Source organism: Rhinolophus hipposideros (assembly GCF_964194185.1).
Source record: "Rhinolophus hipposideros genome assembly, chromosome: 6".
NCBI lineage: Eukaryota > Metazoa > Chordata > Mammalia > Chiroptera > Rhinolophidae > Rhinolophus > Rhinolophus hipposideros.
Window position 1 is genome coordinate 50,306,351 of NC_138052.1, and position 14,607 is coordinate 50,320,957.

Here is a 14,607-nt window from a genome sequence, read left to right on the forward strand (position 1 = left end):
ACCAGACACATTTGACCCATTTCAGTTTCTACCATAAATGAGGTTCCTGATTCTATATTCTACTGTTTTGAAATTCAAAAATAATTACACAGATTAAGCATTTTATTTAATCATGTTCCAATCTCAGTACCCAAGAGACATACTGGGATCTGGAATTCAGAACAATTGTTTTTCTGCCAACCCAGACAACAAATCTGTTGACTTTTTAAATTGATCAACATTATAAGTCTGGTAACTAAGTTCAGTGACTTTCCTATTATGGTTTTCCTCCCCCATGAAAGAATTATGACCTTAGCAACTATATCTTAATAATGATGATGATGTTGATGATGAAAAGGGAGAAGAAGAAAGAACAGTTACCAATTACTGGGCACATTTTATATAGTCAGTAGGAGAAATTCCATTACCACTTCCAGTTTCTATTAATTTTGACTTTGAAAACAAATGAAGAAGTACAAGGATTTGTCCCCACTGCCTCTCTCTCCTACCCCCAAGTTGGAGTATTCCTACTTCATTATTTTTCATAAAGAAATTCCTGATCTGAATTCAAAGAAACTCTTCAATAAGCTAGTAAAACCCCAAAAATTTAGAAAGAAAAAAACAAAACTGAGTTTTCTATAAATTGTCAGTTTGATAGTGAAATCCTGTTGTCAAAGACGAAAGACAATCAAATACAGACCGTTGGGAGCACACCACCTATTACTTCCATTTTAAATACACTTTCAAGTTTCATTTTACTTTATGTAGTTAATGGCATAGATAGAAGCCAGCGTCTATCAATTCTTGTTAAAATGCAAATTACAATGTTAGATTAATAATTCAATATTTTCTCTGCAAAGATTTACAACAAATATGTGAGTCAAGAGATAATCTTCCTGTAGTGTTTAGCTCACACTTTCTGTGGTTTCCTAGCAGTTAGTCACTAGAGGTTTAACAATATCAGTATCTTAATAGAATGCCTTTGTCATTACCTTTACAGATAATAGATTTATTTCAAATAAACTTACCTTCTTTTGAAAGGTAAGATGATCAAATGTTTGTCCAATCCAAAGATGCCAAAGGAAATAAATCCCTATGGAAGAAAAAAAGTTGTATGTTATGAATACAACAATAAAATTTTAAGACAGAAAAATTATGGAAACCACCAAATTTAGTGCTTGGGGTAGCAAACCCATAAGTGATTCGAGCAACATTTTACATGGAACACACAAGGCAGGCCCTCTGAAGTCCAGCGCCTGGAGACAGATGTACGTGGCCGCCTCCTTCCAGTCGTCTGTCGTGCTGATTATCACGTGTGACATAAGCCAGTAATGAGTGACCTCATGTGCATGCTAGCTTACTGAGAAAACTAGAAACATTTAAGGGCTATATTTCTGAGTTTTTCCCTTTTTTAAAATAAAATATTTCACATTGTACTTATTTCCTTATTATTTTTCTGTTAAAACTTCAGAAATGATAGAATTTAAAAGTGCTATAGCTTCTGAATATAATGGAGCAACTGAACAAAGTTTATGTGAAATGAAACTGGCTACTGCTTAGGGAAAGGGCATGAAGGATTTGGGGGTGATCATGCAACCTGGCACCAGATACCAGCCACAGACCAGGACATGAGGACTGCTTGGGGAGACAGGAGTTGGGGAACTGCCATTAGTCAGGCAGGTGGGTAAGGATCCAAGTGTGGGCTGCTGGGAGGTGGGATGGAGAATGCAGTGTATTACAGGAAGGACCTACCTTTCTTCACCCCCAAACTATAAAGAACCAAAAGGGAATGACCTGACTACTAAACCTCATCTCCCCAGGAGAAAAATGGGATGTAGGGGTGGTGTGGTGGGGTTGTATCTCCCTCCCTCCTTTGAAGCACTTGAACCATAAGCTAGCTGTGGGGCAGCATTTCAAATGCAGCATTCCTGGCAGTAGCTTCTGTTTGTGACCCTTTCTGTGCCAGTCCTGGGGTGGTGTACCTTAGAGAGGGCTTTCAAAATGCAAAATGCCGAGTGAGGCTATGCTTTCCCAACCTAGTATTTTATAGTTGTTGAGTACAAAATCAGATCTTAAATAGTATACCAGAGTGAGGTGGTATCACATAGCCCTGGGAAGCTTATGTCTGTCTGTAATACGCTAACGGGCACAGCCATTTGTTCCCACAATAATGGCAAAACAAGCTCGAAATATTTCAAGACATTCATGTTAGGGAAAAACTTGCAGGCACATCTACTATGTTGGATGTTAGCTAACGCATATGGCCAATTCTTTTCAGATTTAATAGGCACACCCAGTAATTTCAAACAGTGTTTTTTTCAACCTGCTACTTAATATGAGGACTAGTCGTCTCTAATTAAAAACTAAAGGATTGAATACAGAATCAAATTTTGAAATTTGCACATAAACATTTTCCAACATGTAAAATGTCATTTATCTTAAACATCTGTTTTAATACTGACATAAAGACAATAGCCCCTACTGTACTACTTCATGAAATTTTAGTTTCTAACTTTTAAATTGGGGATAATAGTGTCTACTTCACAGGTATTGTGATATTTAAATGAGATAATTAATGTAAAATGCTTAACAATGGTTGGCATATAGTAGCCTCTCAAGGAATGGTAACTAATTTACTTGGCCAAAATTTACTTATACACCAATTTATAATTTTTAGAAAAGATTTAAGTACCTATTGTTCAAGAGATATAAAAATGTAAATGAAATAATGTCCACCAACTTAAGTGACTAAACTAAAGGCTCAGAGAAGGTAAGTCACTTTCCCAGAGTGATTTATTAAGACCACAACAAAGTTCAAACAGAACTTGGAACATCTTGTCCCTGCTTAAGTTATCATTCTTTCTCTCAAAACCATAGCTAAAAAACTATTTGGTATTTCTGACTACAACACTCTGCGTGCATTCTGATGACTTTAACCTATATAATAATTCATCTCTGCTAGGAGACAGGCAGCAGCTGTCAGCTGTAACGCGTACCAGCAGCTGGCAAACTAACTAAACTCTTTTGATTTAAAAGAAAACAACTTCCGAACACCCTCCCCACCCCCAGTCAATCCATCCAAGCAAACAAAAACCTCTCAAAGTTCTCAGTAAATAAATACCTGGCCAAAGTTAAACACAGCACAGAAAAACTGTAACTCAACATATAGTCTTCCAGGCTCTTGGTTGAATAGCCACCATAAACAACTGGAAAGATTCTGTAAAAGGAAGGGAAAGTAGTATTTTAAAATGAAACAAGCTAATCATTTCTATCTAGAACACAGAACAATAACTTACCTACTTAATAATTAGGGAGAAAAAGACTAAAGGGAAAAACACCAAGAGACTATAGAAGCTTTGTCTTTCAAACAAGAGGTTTCAACCTCTCCTCTTGACAGATGTCACTCAAACAACATCTATTCTGATCAGATTTGAAGCAAGAAGACATGAGCCATAATACAGAAGCTTACATAATATATCAGGACTGCCGACTAACCTAAGACAGGGCTGATTTTAAAATTAGTTCTACACAATGAAAACAATCACATCACTAAGCACCAATTCTTGGCAGCATTTCTTGCTTTTTGATTTTGGTTCTTAAACAGCAGTTAAAATGGTGCTGGCTTCTATCATTCTATGTAATGACCATCCCAATGTAAAAAGGGTAAGAGGGTTTCTTTACAGGTTATATAATCCAGTTCATACCTCTAGGCAAGTTACACTTGAACCATCTCAAACAATTATAATAATTGACAATTCAAAAAGCACAGAAGAACAACGTTAAAAAAAACCATTAGTAAACAAAGGAATGCATTAAAAAAATAAAGTGCTATGTTTAGCTTATAAAATTATCAAATTAAAATTTTTATAATATTTAATTGGTGAGAGTACTTTACAAATCTATTATGCTCCTCTGGAAAACAATTTAGTAAAATGCATCCAAAGGCAAATAACTATTTATACTCTTTGATCCAGGTTTCCCAACTTTGGGCATCTATCATTAGGAAATATACTGCATGGAGATGTTTATTAGAGCATTTTGAAAAACTAGGAACCATCCATAAATGGTTGAGTAAATTATAATGTATCTCCTCTATGGTTCACTGAGGAGCCATTTAAAGTAACAGTTATGAACAACTATGTAGCAACATGAAAATGCTTGACATAAATGACAAAGCAGGATGTAATCTGTATGTATGATGAGAACCATGAAAAAGGTTATTAAAAAATAGAAGGCAGTAGTACTATGATGGATATGTTTCCTCTTTTCTCTATTTTTGTATCTGTTGTATGAAGTGGTTATGTTATTTTCATAATTAAAAATCACTTTTTAAAGTTTGTTCATCTGATGTATATCTTCTAAGAGGCCATGTAGACATTTATCCACTGAGGTCAGTCAAGAAACACGTTAGGAATAAGTAGCCCCGCATACATCATGCAGACACCTGGTTTTACCAAGTTCTAGGTTCAGAACATAGAATGAGCAAGTGCTTCTAAGCAAAATAAGCTACTGGAGCATTTAGGCAATAGAGTAATGTGAATTATTCATTCCTCTTTCCCCCCAAAACGTTTAGCTCAAGATTAGGATTCAGATGGCCTACCCACCACACCCCAGGGGAAGTAGTCACTAAATTTCTCCCAGATGCCTGAATAAAACCTTTGCCAGACTTTTAAAGAAATGGCCCCAAAACAAAATCAGAAGGAACATTTACAGCAAACAGGCCAATAATGAGAAGTAAACACAGCAACACATGTCGAGTCAGTTGCTGGTCTCCACTCTGTAGATACTGTTCTTCTTCCTGGGCTAATATGCAGCTCTGGGAGTTACAGCGGCTCACACAATGATCATCTATAAAACAGTAAGTACAACAATTTGTAATCAGAGCTTCTTATTTGAATGCATTTTAAATTCATAATGACTTCCTAAGCAAACCACCAGATACGCGCTTTCAGCTCAGAATCAGTATATTATTTTAGATGAAATCTGAGGAAGGCTCCTTCATGTTGTTTCAGGAGAGTTCTACATGTAGAGTGTTTTTAATCTGAAAAAAACATGAGTAGTATGCAATAGTTCCCTTCTACACTATTTAACAACGTAACATTTATATGCTTTTTTGGAAGGGTGAAGTAATCATTCAAATTTCACTTGTGATAAATATATATATTGGTCACGAATACCCTATTTCTGGCTAACTGTAAAACAAACTACTACCACTTGCCTTTCATTACAGAGTTTAAAATTTGCCTTAGGAAAGACGTTTAAGGAACCAAATAAAAAATATACACTTTATTCTCTTCACATATGGAACCAAATGAGAGTCACAAGCATGATTCTTCTCTGGCCTAAAATAGGGATGAGGCGCCTTTCCCAAGAAACCTTTGTTTTCCTACCTCAGCTTCACTATATATGTATGGCATCAAAAGCAGGGGAAAGCGTTATTATAAAATAGATGTGTAGTCTAACATACAGCCTTGTTTTAAAGACTCAATGACTAAAATACAGGGTACCTCTCACCCTCAAGCTAACAATAAAAACTTTATTTCCTAAAACCACTTTTTTTAGAAAAGGACATATACTCCCAGGGCATTAAACGTAATCTAGCATAATAGCTAATGGCATGGGGGAAAGTTCACAATGCTGTTAAATAAAACAAAAGCAGGCTGCCAAACTATCTCTGTAATATGATCCTATTTTAATAAAAATTAGTTGTGTATATCTTGCTGTAGAAAAATTCTAGCAGTATACGTAATTATATACTACTCTTAAAATATTCAGATATTATAAAAATGGATAAAACAAATTTTAGTATCTTTTATTTGCGTTTTTTATACACTGCAATATTTATTTTGCCTGTGTGCTGTGCCAAGTGTTTTGGGGGTGAGTAATTAATTATATTATTAAACTCTAAAATTTCTCGTTTGTCCATGGTTGATTTCTTTAAACTTGCTTTATTTCAGGCTTAGGAATAAAACTAAATTGTATGAGCAGATGAAGTCCATTTATAATGGCCCATTCTATATAATTTTTGTAAAATACGGTCAGAAAATCTAAGAAGTCCCCACTTTTGTTTTCAAGAATCAGCATTATTAAAGAAGAGAATGACAGATAAGCAAAGCATAAGGAGATTTTTGGAGGCAAAAGAAAAAAAGTTGTTAAATTTGTCAGTGGGCTTTATTATTAGGTACACTGATTGTGTAGGGAGAAAAAAATAAGGTGGAATGGCTTGGGAATTCTGATGTAAAGAAACATTAGCTTTAAAAAGGGGTCACACAAATAAAAACTGAAAGACAGTTTAACTGAATGCGAAAATAGGTTTTCCTATCAGAAAGTCAGTGAAGGCCCAACATCAGACATATTTTTACTTTTTTTAATAGAAATGCGAATTCTACTATTTTTCATTAGTAGCCGGCAAATAGCAGCGCAATATAAACCCTGCCTGAATAACAAACAACTACCACTGCTACTGCGATGGTTAGTGAGCATTTCCTCTGTACACCACTCACTGTGCTAAGTGAGTTGCCTGCGTCATTCCTTATAATCCTCCCAACATTTGCTATATAAGAACATATTGCCTTTGGCAACAACACGGTTGACATATGCTTCATCATAAAAAGGACTTTTTGTGGTTTCCCTTTCTAGTTTGATTATAAATAAGCATAATCAACTAAAAGTGCATTGTAACTTCACATAAGTGTTCTAAATAATTGCTTTGAATAATTTGAAATTCAGACCACAAATGCAATTCAATCTTTTAGTCTGTATGCCAAAAGGTTATTACTTTTAAACATTTTCTTATTTCATCAGAAAGGGTATATTTTAAGTATATGGAGTCAAAATGTAATTAAGCACTAATTAATTAGTCCTGGCCCTGGGGGAGGAGCAGCAGAAAATCTCAGCTTCTAAAACAAGAAAAAAGGCCAAAAAAATAATGGTGCTTAGGGCAAACTTCTTAGAATTATTACTTGGGTTAAATTTATTGGAAAAATTAATTTGTGTGAGTGTGTGTGTGTGTGTAATATTACCTATTACTACATTATAAGAACTTTATTTTTTAAATAAGTATTCCATCTACGCATGATTATTATCCTATTAACACTTTCTCCCATCTTATTTGAGAACATATATTCTCAAACAGTATAACTTCTACAGAAATTCTATGCAGAGCTCTTTTAAGACATAAGGATAAGGAACAATCCGTTCCCTAGGCCCCTCCTTATAGCCCAGAGGTACTTACTTTTCTCAAATGAAGTAGTCACAGGCCCACTAGAGTTTATGTTTGCTACTGCCTCCTTGGATGGGCAGTGTAATTCACCATTTCCCATGGAGCAGGAGCAGCAACCTATATAGATAAAATAACGCATGAAGACAGAGCCCAATCACCACACAAGTAGACATCTTCAAGAGATGCCAAACAGAACAAAACGAACAAACAAAAAACCAACCAAACAACAAAACACCCAAATAAACCCAATTATGCACACACACAAATTTCCCATGCAGCCTCAATGGAAATGTTGTCACATGGTATCTATCGAAAAATATTCAAATGTGCTCATACAGAAGAGTTAACATTTAAAGAGTGCCTGACAGAAGATCAGCCCTTTACTTATTGTCTCCTCACTGTATGAGACAAGGAAAAATGTTTGTATCCATGCTGTTTTGCTAGTTTCCACTGTGCTTTGGGAACTAAGTATTTGAACACTTTCCTAAAATACAACTTTTATTTCATCACTACTCAAAAATACGCCCTAATGCTCTCTGGCTAATGGTAGTTAATTCAAATTCCTTGGCCTGAATTTGAAAGCTCTCAGTTGGGCCCTTGCTCCCTATCCAGCCACTCCCACTATTCAGCAAAGGCCCCTCCCTTCTTTCAGAACAATTCTTTAGTGTCCTCCACAAATCACATGCTTATTTGGGTCTCCAGGCGTAGTTTGAGAGGGACTTACCACTCTCGTTAATTCATCCAAACTCTCCTCCTCTAAGTTTAGCTCAAACTCACTTCAAGAATGTCTCCACTAGTTTAGAAGATATAGTAAAAACTATTATATCCTGTTTTCTTTTCAAATATATACTGCTGAAAATCTCTTACTGATTTATAGGTAGATTGGTTTACAGAAGTCACACTGAGACATCTGCTACAGAACTGTAATTTTTTCCTTTATATAGTCAGTGTCCTTTAAAACATTTCACACATACATAGATATGGCATTCCTTGATGTGGATCATAACAGAGTAATAACTTCAGTGATAGACTGTATTAAAATTTAGTATGCTAGAAAAAAGAATAATTTCCTAGGCTGAATCTTTCATTGATGATGTGCTTTAATTCTTCAGTACTGTTCTTAAAAACAAAACAAAAGATTTCAAAAGAATGAACACTACAATCTATAATAAGCTATTACAAATGTCCTTCTAAATTTACAATAATGATGCTATCTTAAAGTTAAAATTGAGCCACAGAATAATAAAAAAGAAAATCCAGAGATCATCTGGCCCAGTGCTCTGATCTTCAGAAACCTGAAAGCTTAAATCAGCTAAGATAAAATTATTAAGAAAACAGACATAAAGCCAGTCCACTCAAATGACATACAATAGGGAAACACACACACACACACACACACACACACACACACACACACACACACACAGATTATGGTCACTGTGAAAAGTGCTATGGCAGTTTTTTCATTTAAACATATAAGAAGAATATATAAGTAGCTCACTAGTCTTTTCTTTTATTAACCAAATGTTTGATGTCATATTAAAATGGAGTAATTTTCCTTTCAGTTATAATTCCACATTATAACATGTGAAAACTATGGGTCTCTGACAAATGTGTAGCAAGGGGCAGAGGAGAGTGAACTAGTTTGTATTATTGACTTTGGGGAGGCCAGGCTGGGCAGCCCACGTGTAATGTGTCAATACTACTAGCAGCAGGGCAGAAGAGAGCAGGATTTAGGGAAGGAAAAGAACCTGACAAGTTTGAAACCTAGGAACACAGATGAACAGGCAAATAAACAAGTACTCTGCCATGGCAGTTTCCAGGGCAGCTTCAGAAAATCATGGCATATCTTATCCATCCATCCAGGCAGCCAGCCAGCCATTTAACCAATGTTACTAAACATGTACAGTGAGTCTGATACCATGCTAGGTGCTGAGGCCATAATGATAGGCAAGTAAATCACAGCTCTTACAGTCTAGTGGGTTATACAGATGATTTCAAAAGCAATTATAAAAGTGAGATAACAAGAGGGAAACATAAACAATGCAGAAGGTTTCCTGAGGAGGTGAGAGAGAACTGTCTTTGGCTTTCCATTTATTTACAGTAAAGGTGTAAGCTAGTTTTCCTGCTAGAGATGACACAGCATTTAAAGAAAATGTATGGCACAGGTAAAGACACAGCATTTAAAGAACATGTAAAGACAGGTACAGAGGTAGCAACAAAAGTCTCTGGGCTTAGGACACTTAGTTTAGGGCTTCCCACAAATAGTTCTCAGGCCTTTTGTAGCCTATTCTGAAACACTCATGGGAGAGGAAGACACAGTGGGCTAGCCCTGCCTGAAAACAAACAGTAGATAGATTTATAGGATAAATGCAAGAATTCACGAAGAAAGTGAGGAAGGAGAGGATGCTGGTTATGATTAGGAAAGTACTGTCGACTTAGGGAGAGTGGCTTTAAAAATGTAAGTGGAAACACAAATGTAATTTTTCAACCTTTATAAATGTACAAACTATTCTTAGCTCTTGGGCCATACAAAAACAGGTGGGGGACCAGATTTGGCCCATGCACTTTACATGCCAACTCCTGACTTACACCATTAACCTTGCTTTAATCAGGCCGCCTTTTTCATTTTATTGATGGTGCTTGCCTGGTACGATGCTGTTACATTAACAAATGTAGGTACTTAAGTTCCTAGAAAGGGCCTTCCTTCAGTTGTTACTGTCTTCTAAAACTCTCAGGTCCGAGGAAGTTTTAGGATTTACCAAAAGATTACCCTAACAAAAGACTTACAAACAAGAATCTAATGAATGAACTTGCAAGCTCAAATTCCTCATTTGACAAATACCTGTGATATTCAAAATAGCTCAAAGAAATTGCCTTAAAGAAAACATTTAGGACACATGCTAAAAAGGAAGAGTTTCTTTATGTTTATGGATCATACTTGTCTCTGGGACGGCACTTGTAAAAGGTTCGGGTTCATTTATCGGCACTGGGCTCTCCTCAAAAGCGGTGCTGCCAGTCTCTGCGGCTGCGTGGTGCTGAGACTGCTGGAAACCTTCATAGTGTCCTGCCTGGGTGGTGCGGTTCATGCACATGAGTGATACCCCGGCCATGACAATGCTGCAGAACAGGGTGACTGACGTGATGATCATCTGCCAACAGTGCAAAAGGACATTGGGCCATTGTTACAATCCCATCTTGATAGAATAGTTTCAGTGCACATTTTTGGTGGAAAATGCAATATCTCCATACCTATAAATGCTCTAGAACAGTGGTTCTTAAAAAAGAGGAAGAATATGGAAGGGATGTACGTTGCTTATAGAAATATCAGAGTTTGCTTGTCATCATGTAAGATATCTAGAGCTCCTTTCACTCTACATCAATGCCATGGGTTTCCTTTATAAGCAATCTAAATGACTGCTTACAGATTTCCTTTACCTCAAGGTTTTTGCTTGCTGTAATACATAGTTCAAGCGTACTTCAACTAGAGATTTTGTTATGGTAATAATATCAAAGATAAATAATTATAGCTAATATTTATTGAGTATTAACTATATGCCAGCACTAATCTAATTATTTTCTATATATAATCTTATTTATTCTCACAACCCAATAAAATTCAAAATTACAAAACAGAAAAAAATAAAGGGTAAGAAATTGAAATCACTTGAGGAGGCTTTTAAAAAAGACACATCCTTGGGCCCTACTGCCTAGAGAATTTCTGAGTCAGCAGGTCCCACAAGTCTCCTTCTTTATAGGCTTTCAAGCACACTTTTTCCCCCTGATACTTTTTGTTCTGAAATTTATATTTATTACAGGATTGCAAGTAAAAAACTTGGCTTTTATGTTATTGCTAACTTATTAAATGGTTTTAAATTAATCACTATTTTCTCGAGTAGAACATAAATTCATAAATGTGGTTAAGAAGACTTAGTAAGTGTCAAACATTCGAAGATCCTCAGCTAAAAACATAAACAAGTAAAATCTTCACATTTTGAAGTGTGACTTAAAAAGTTATATAGGATCACCAGTGTGAAATGTAGTAAGTTGGAATAGATTTTCAAAATTAATTTTAATGGAAGTATAGCAAAACACATTAACAAGCTAAAAAGAGACCAAGAACAGAACTGTCAATAAGCTCTTCTCTCTCACCTGCTCTTTGCCATAAAAGAAGGCTGAGTCAATGCTATCTCCATTATGTTTTCCAGTTATCAAAAGAACACCCACAAGGACAGCAGGAATTCTGCAATAACAAGCGTTTAGAGAGAAAGAGGATGAACAGTAGTTACTGCTGACAGGAGAAAATTCTGAGATATTCTAAATCGAATTACAGTGGCCAAAGAATGAGAGAGACAGAACTGTTAGTCTAGTAATGGCGGTGGGCCTCCTAACAAAAGACTGCTCACATTTCTGTTAATCTATTGGAATTTTGGATTGATTTCCAGGTGCCTATTTCCACAGATTGTTTTTTAGCCAGGCACCGTGGAACTCCAGGAGCTTCCCACTATTTACTTTCCAGACTGCTGCCCAAAGCTAGTCCACAGGCGCAAACATTTCTTTTCGCAGACTCTGCCCATCCCAGAGCTGACCCTGCTTCACTTTCTCCCACTCCTTTGCCTATAGCTAACGTAAATTCTTTAGACGCTTACATCTTTCTTTCTCCTTCCCCTTACTTGGATGTATAAAAAATTTGCAAACTCCAAGACAATGGACATGTTCTCTTTCCTACCTAGCCATGCTGCTGGTGGTTTAGCCTCTATGCCCCAAGACTGGTCTTTTTTGCTAGCAATGGACTAATACACTCTTTGTTTTAAAAAGACTTCCGGCTGTGGAAGTTACATTTTTTCGTTAACATTGCACATATGGAAACATGTAAGAAAACAGAAAACTACCAACTTACCCCCAGCCACATATTATGATGATTCCAACAGGAATTTGTACCCTCTCTCTCTTTTTCAAAAGAAACAAAGAAATTGCTAGAAGGCCTTCGAACAAGAAACAGATTGAAAGATACATAATTACTCTTGATGTTGATCAGAGTTCATGGAACTTTATTTAGCCAAGCTTATTTCGGTAGCAGCCTGTAGTTTTTGCCCTAGAATTTACTCCTTCTAAGTAAAAGCTGTCCCCAGTATTTTGAAGCAAGTTTTCTTAACTCAAAATCATTTGTATTTTCCCTTCTATAATGTCTTTACTCAAATCTTCTTGTTTTATACATGAGGATTTTTTCAAAAGCCCCAAATCATCTTATTCTTTTGACTGATGTGTTGGAATCTAATTTTTTTAAGCAGCTACAGAACAATTCTAAACATAAAAAAAAACCCACTCTACTTGTGCTAATTCTTACACAGGTTTTTCTTACACAGGTAATTCTTACAGGTTTGTCTTACACAGGTAATTCTTACACAGGTTTTGTTTTTGGAAAATGCCCCAAATCTAAATGATGTACCTTAATACAAATATAATATGTACTTAATAAAAAAGATTTACAGTTCTTAAGCTTTCCATATCATTTATGCCTAATTATTTGTACAAGTAACATCGTGTTTAATAAATCTACATGGCCATAGAATCTTAGAACTTTACTGTCAGAAGGGACCACTGTTTTTAAAAGAACAGCTTCATTTTACAGATACGGAAACAAGGGTTTGCCCAAGCCCCACAGCCAGCAGAGGGCAGAGCAAGACTAGAAACCCAGACATCTGCTCCCTGGTAAGTCCAACTCTATTAGTGTTTCTAAAACTCAGATCTGGAGGGTTCCTAAGACATATTCTTCAGGATCTGGAAATTTCTATGAGAAATTTTAAGTCTTTTTGATATATTTTCAATGATAATCACCTAGATGGCCTTCTTATAACCAAAGTATAGTCTCATGATTTCAGGGCTTACATTTGGTTTTATAGTCAGTTTGAGCCAAGTGAAGGCGAAATGATATCACAACACACGGTCCAAATGAATGTTCTATGGTAGTTTGAAGAGAGAAAAGCAGTGAGAAAAGCAGGTCATAAACCCACACATGGAAATAAAGGTGGGCCAAACCTAACCAGAGAAATGAGTTCCATTTTACATTTCAAGCTGTGATTCAGATTAGCAAAACAAGATCCTTTGTCGTGTCAATTAATGTTGCTAATTAGAATTACTGAGTTTATAGTTTTGTTTGAATCTCATCTGTGAATTTGCTTTGATTTCAAACATATATTAGCCATATATAAGATTTAAGATTGTACAGATTAAGTAACACTGTGTTAAAAATAGTATAAATCAACACTAAGGTCCTTGAGAATCAGTTTTCTTTACAGGGACCCACATATTACTCAAGTTGAAGAGGTACTATAATTCTTCTGCTCTTCTCTAAACACATTTGTACACTCTACAGTTCCAAGTTTTCAAAGTGGAAAGGAAACAAGTAACCAATCACCAAAGTGCGCCAACTGTGTTAACAGTCGCAAGGGTACTCTTTAAATTTCTAATGTTCATTATTTCTTCCTTTGTGAAAAGACTGATATGGGAACATGCCCAGTCTAGCCCTGGATCTCCCACTAATTAAGGTGTGAGAGCTCCTGCCTGAATCAGTTACACTCTTTGGGCCTTATGTCCCTCATTTGCAAAATGAAGAATTTAAACCAGACCAATGTTTCCAAAAGCATAGAGACAACAGGCAACAGAAGGTTGAAAAAGTTTTGACTAGTTACGTGTTTATTTTAACATGTGCTTGAAAAACATTTAACTAGCTCATGAAACCTGGGATTTTACTGATAAAGGCTCAATTTATTAAAATTAAAAAAGTGAGTCAATTTTAAGGGGAAAAAAAGGACAAGTGGTATGCAGACATGACAAAAGTCATAAGAACGATATGCAAACAAGTGATGTTGAAAGTGGCTGAATGAGATGATTTAAAATGGCATGTTAGGCCTAAAATTCTGTTATAATCATCTCAAGGTTAAAGGGCACTTCATCAGGTGAAGACATTCAGAAGTGCTGTTGGATAGATCTTGGCATGCCTACCTGAGGAGTTCAGGGAGCCTTTCTGATGCACTGGTCTATTCGTTGCTCCCTTATTCTCATTATAAATTTAGCCTTAATAACCCTAAGTATTAGAAATCAAGTTGGTTCATCTGTATTTGGAAGTAAAGTCTTTAGGCTGTTTTAACTTGACATCTCATGAAAACTTACGCTATGTAAGAAGTACTTGCTTTTAAAAAGCACAAACCCTTCCCTAGGCACTGAAGTTTTCATTCAGTAATTCCTCACCACACTGTTGTTTAACTTCAAAAGGATGTTGACTTAGATGGGTCCTGCTTTTGATCCTGAGGCATGAAATCAAAGTACTGGCCCTCACTGTCACTTCCTGACACCTGCCTCCTAACAGGCTGGCTGTCACCAGCCCTACCCTTCTACAATTTCCT

The 14,607-nt window shown here is 36.1% G+C and overlaps 1 protein-coding gene across 3 annotated transcripts in view; it reads right to left on the reverse strand.

Moving 5' to 3' along the window:
- Positions 1–14,607, reverse strand: part of GPR155 (G protein-coupled receptor 155) — a 40,392-nt gene that overhangs the window by 5,311 nt on the left and 20,474 nt on the right. For all 3 annotated transcript variants that reach the window (XM_081052377.1, XM_081052379.1, XM_081052378.1), the window contains 7 exons: positions 12,102–12,186; positions 11,354–11,444; positions 10,143–10,353; positions 7,214–7,318; positions 4,691–4,827; positions 3,101–3,196; positions 1,008–1,072 (listed from right to left, as the gene is read on the reverse strand). In XM_081052377.1, the coding sequence (XP_080908503.1) occupies positions 1,008–1,072; positions 3,101–3,196; positions 4,691–4,827; positions 7,214–7,318; positions 10,143–10,353; positions 11,354–11,444; positions 12,102–12,186 (790 nt within the window). The remainder of the gene's footprint in view (positions 1–1,007; positions 1,073–3,100; positions 3,197–4,690; positions 4,828–7,213; positions 7,319–10,142; positions 10,354–11,353; positions 11,445–12,101; positions 12,187–14,607) is intronic.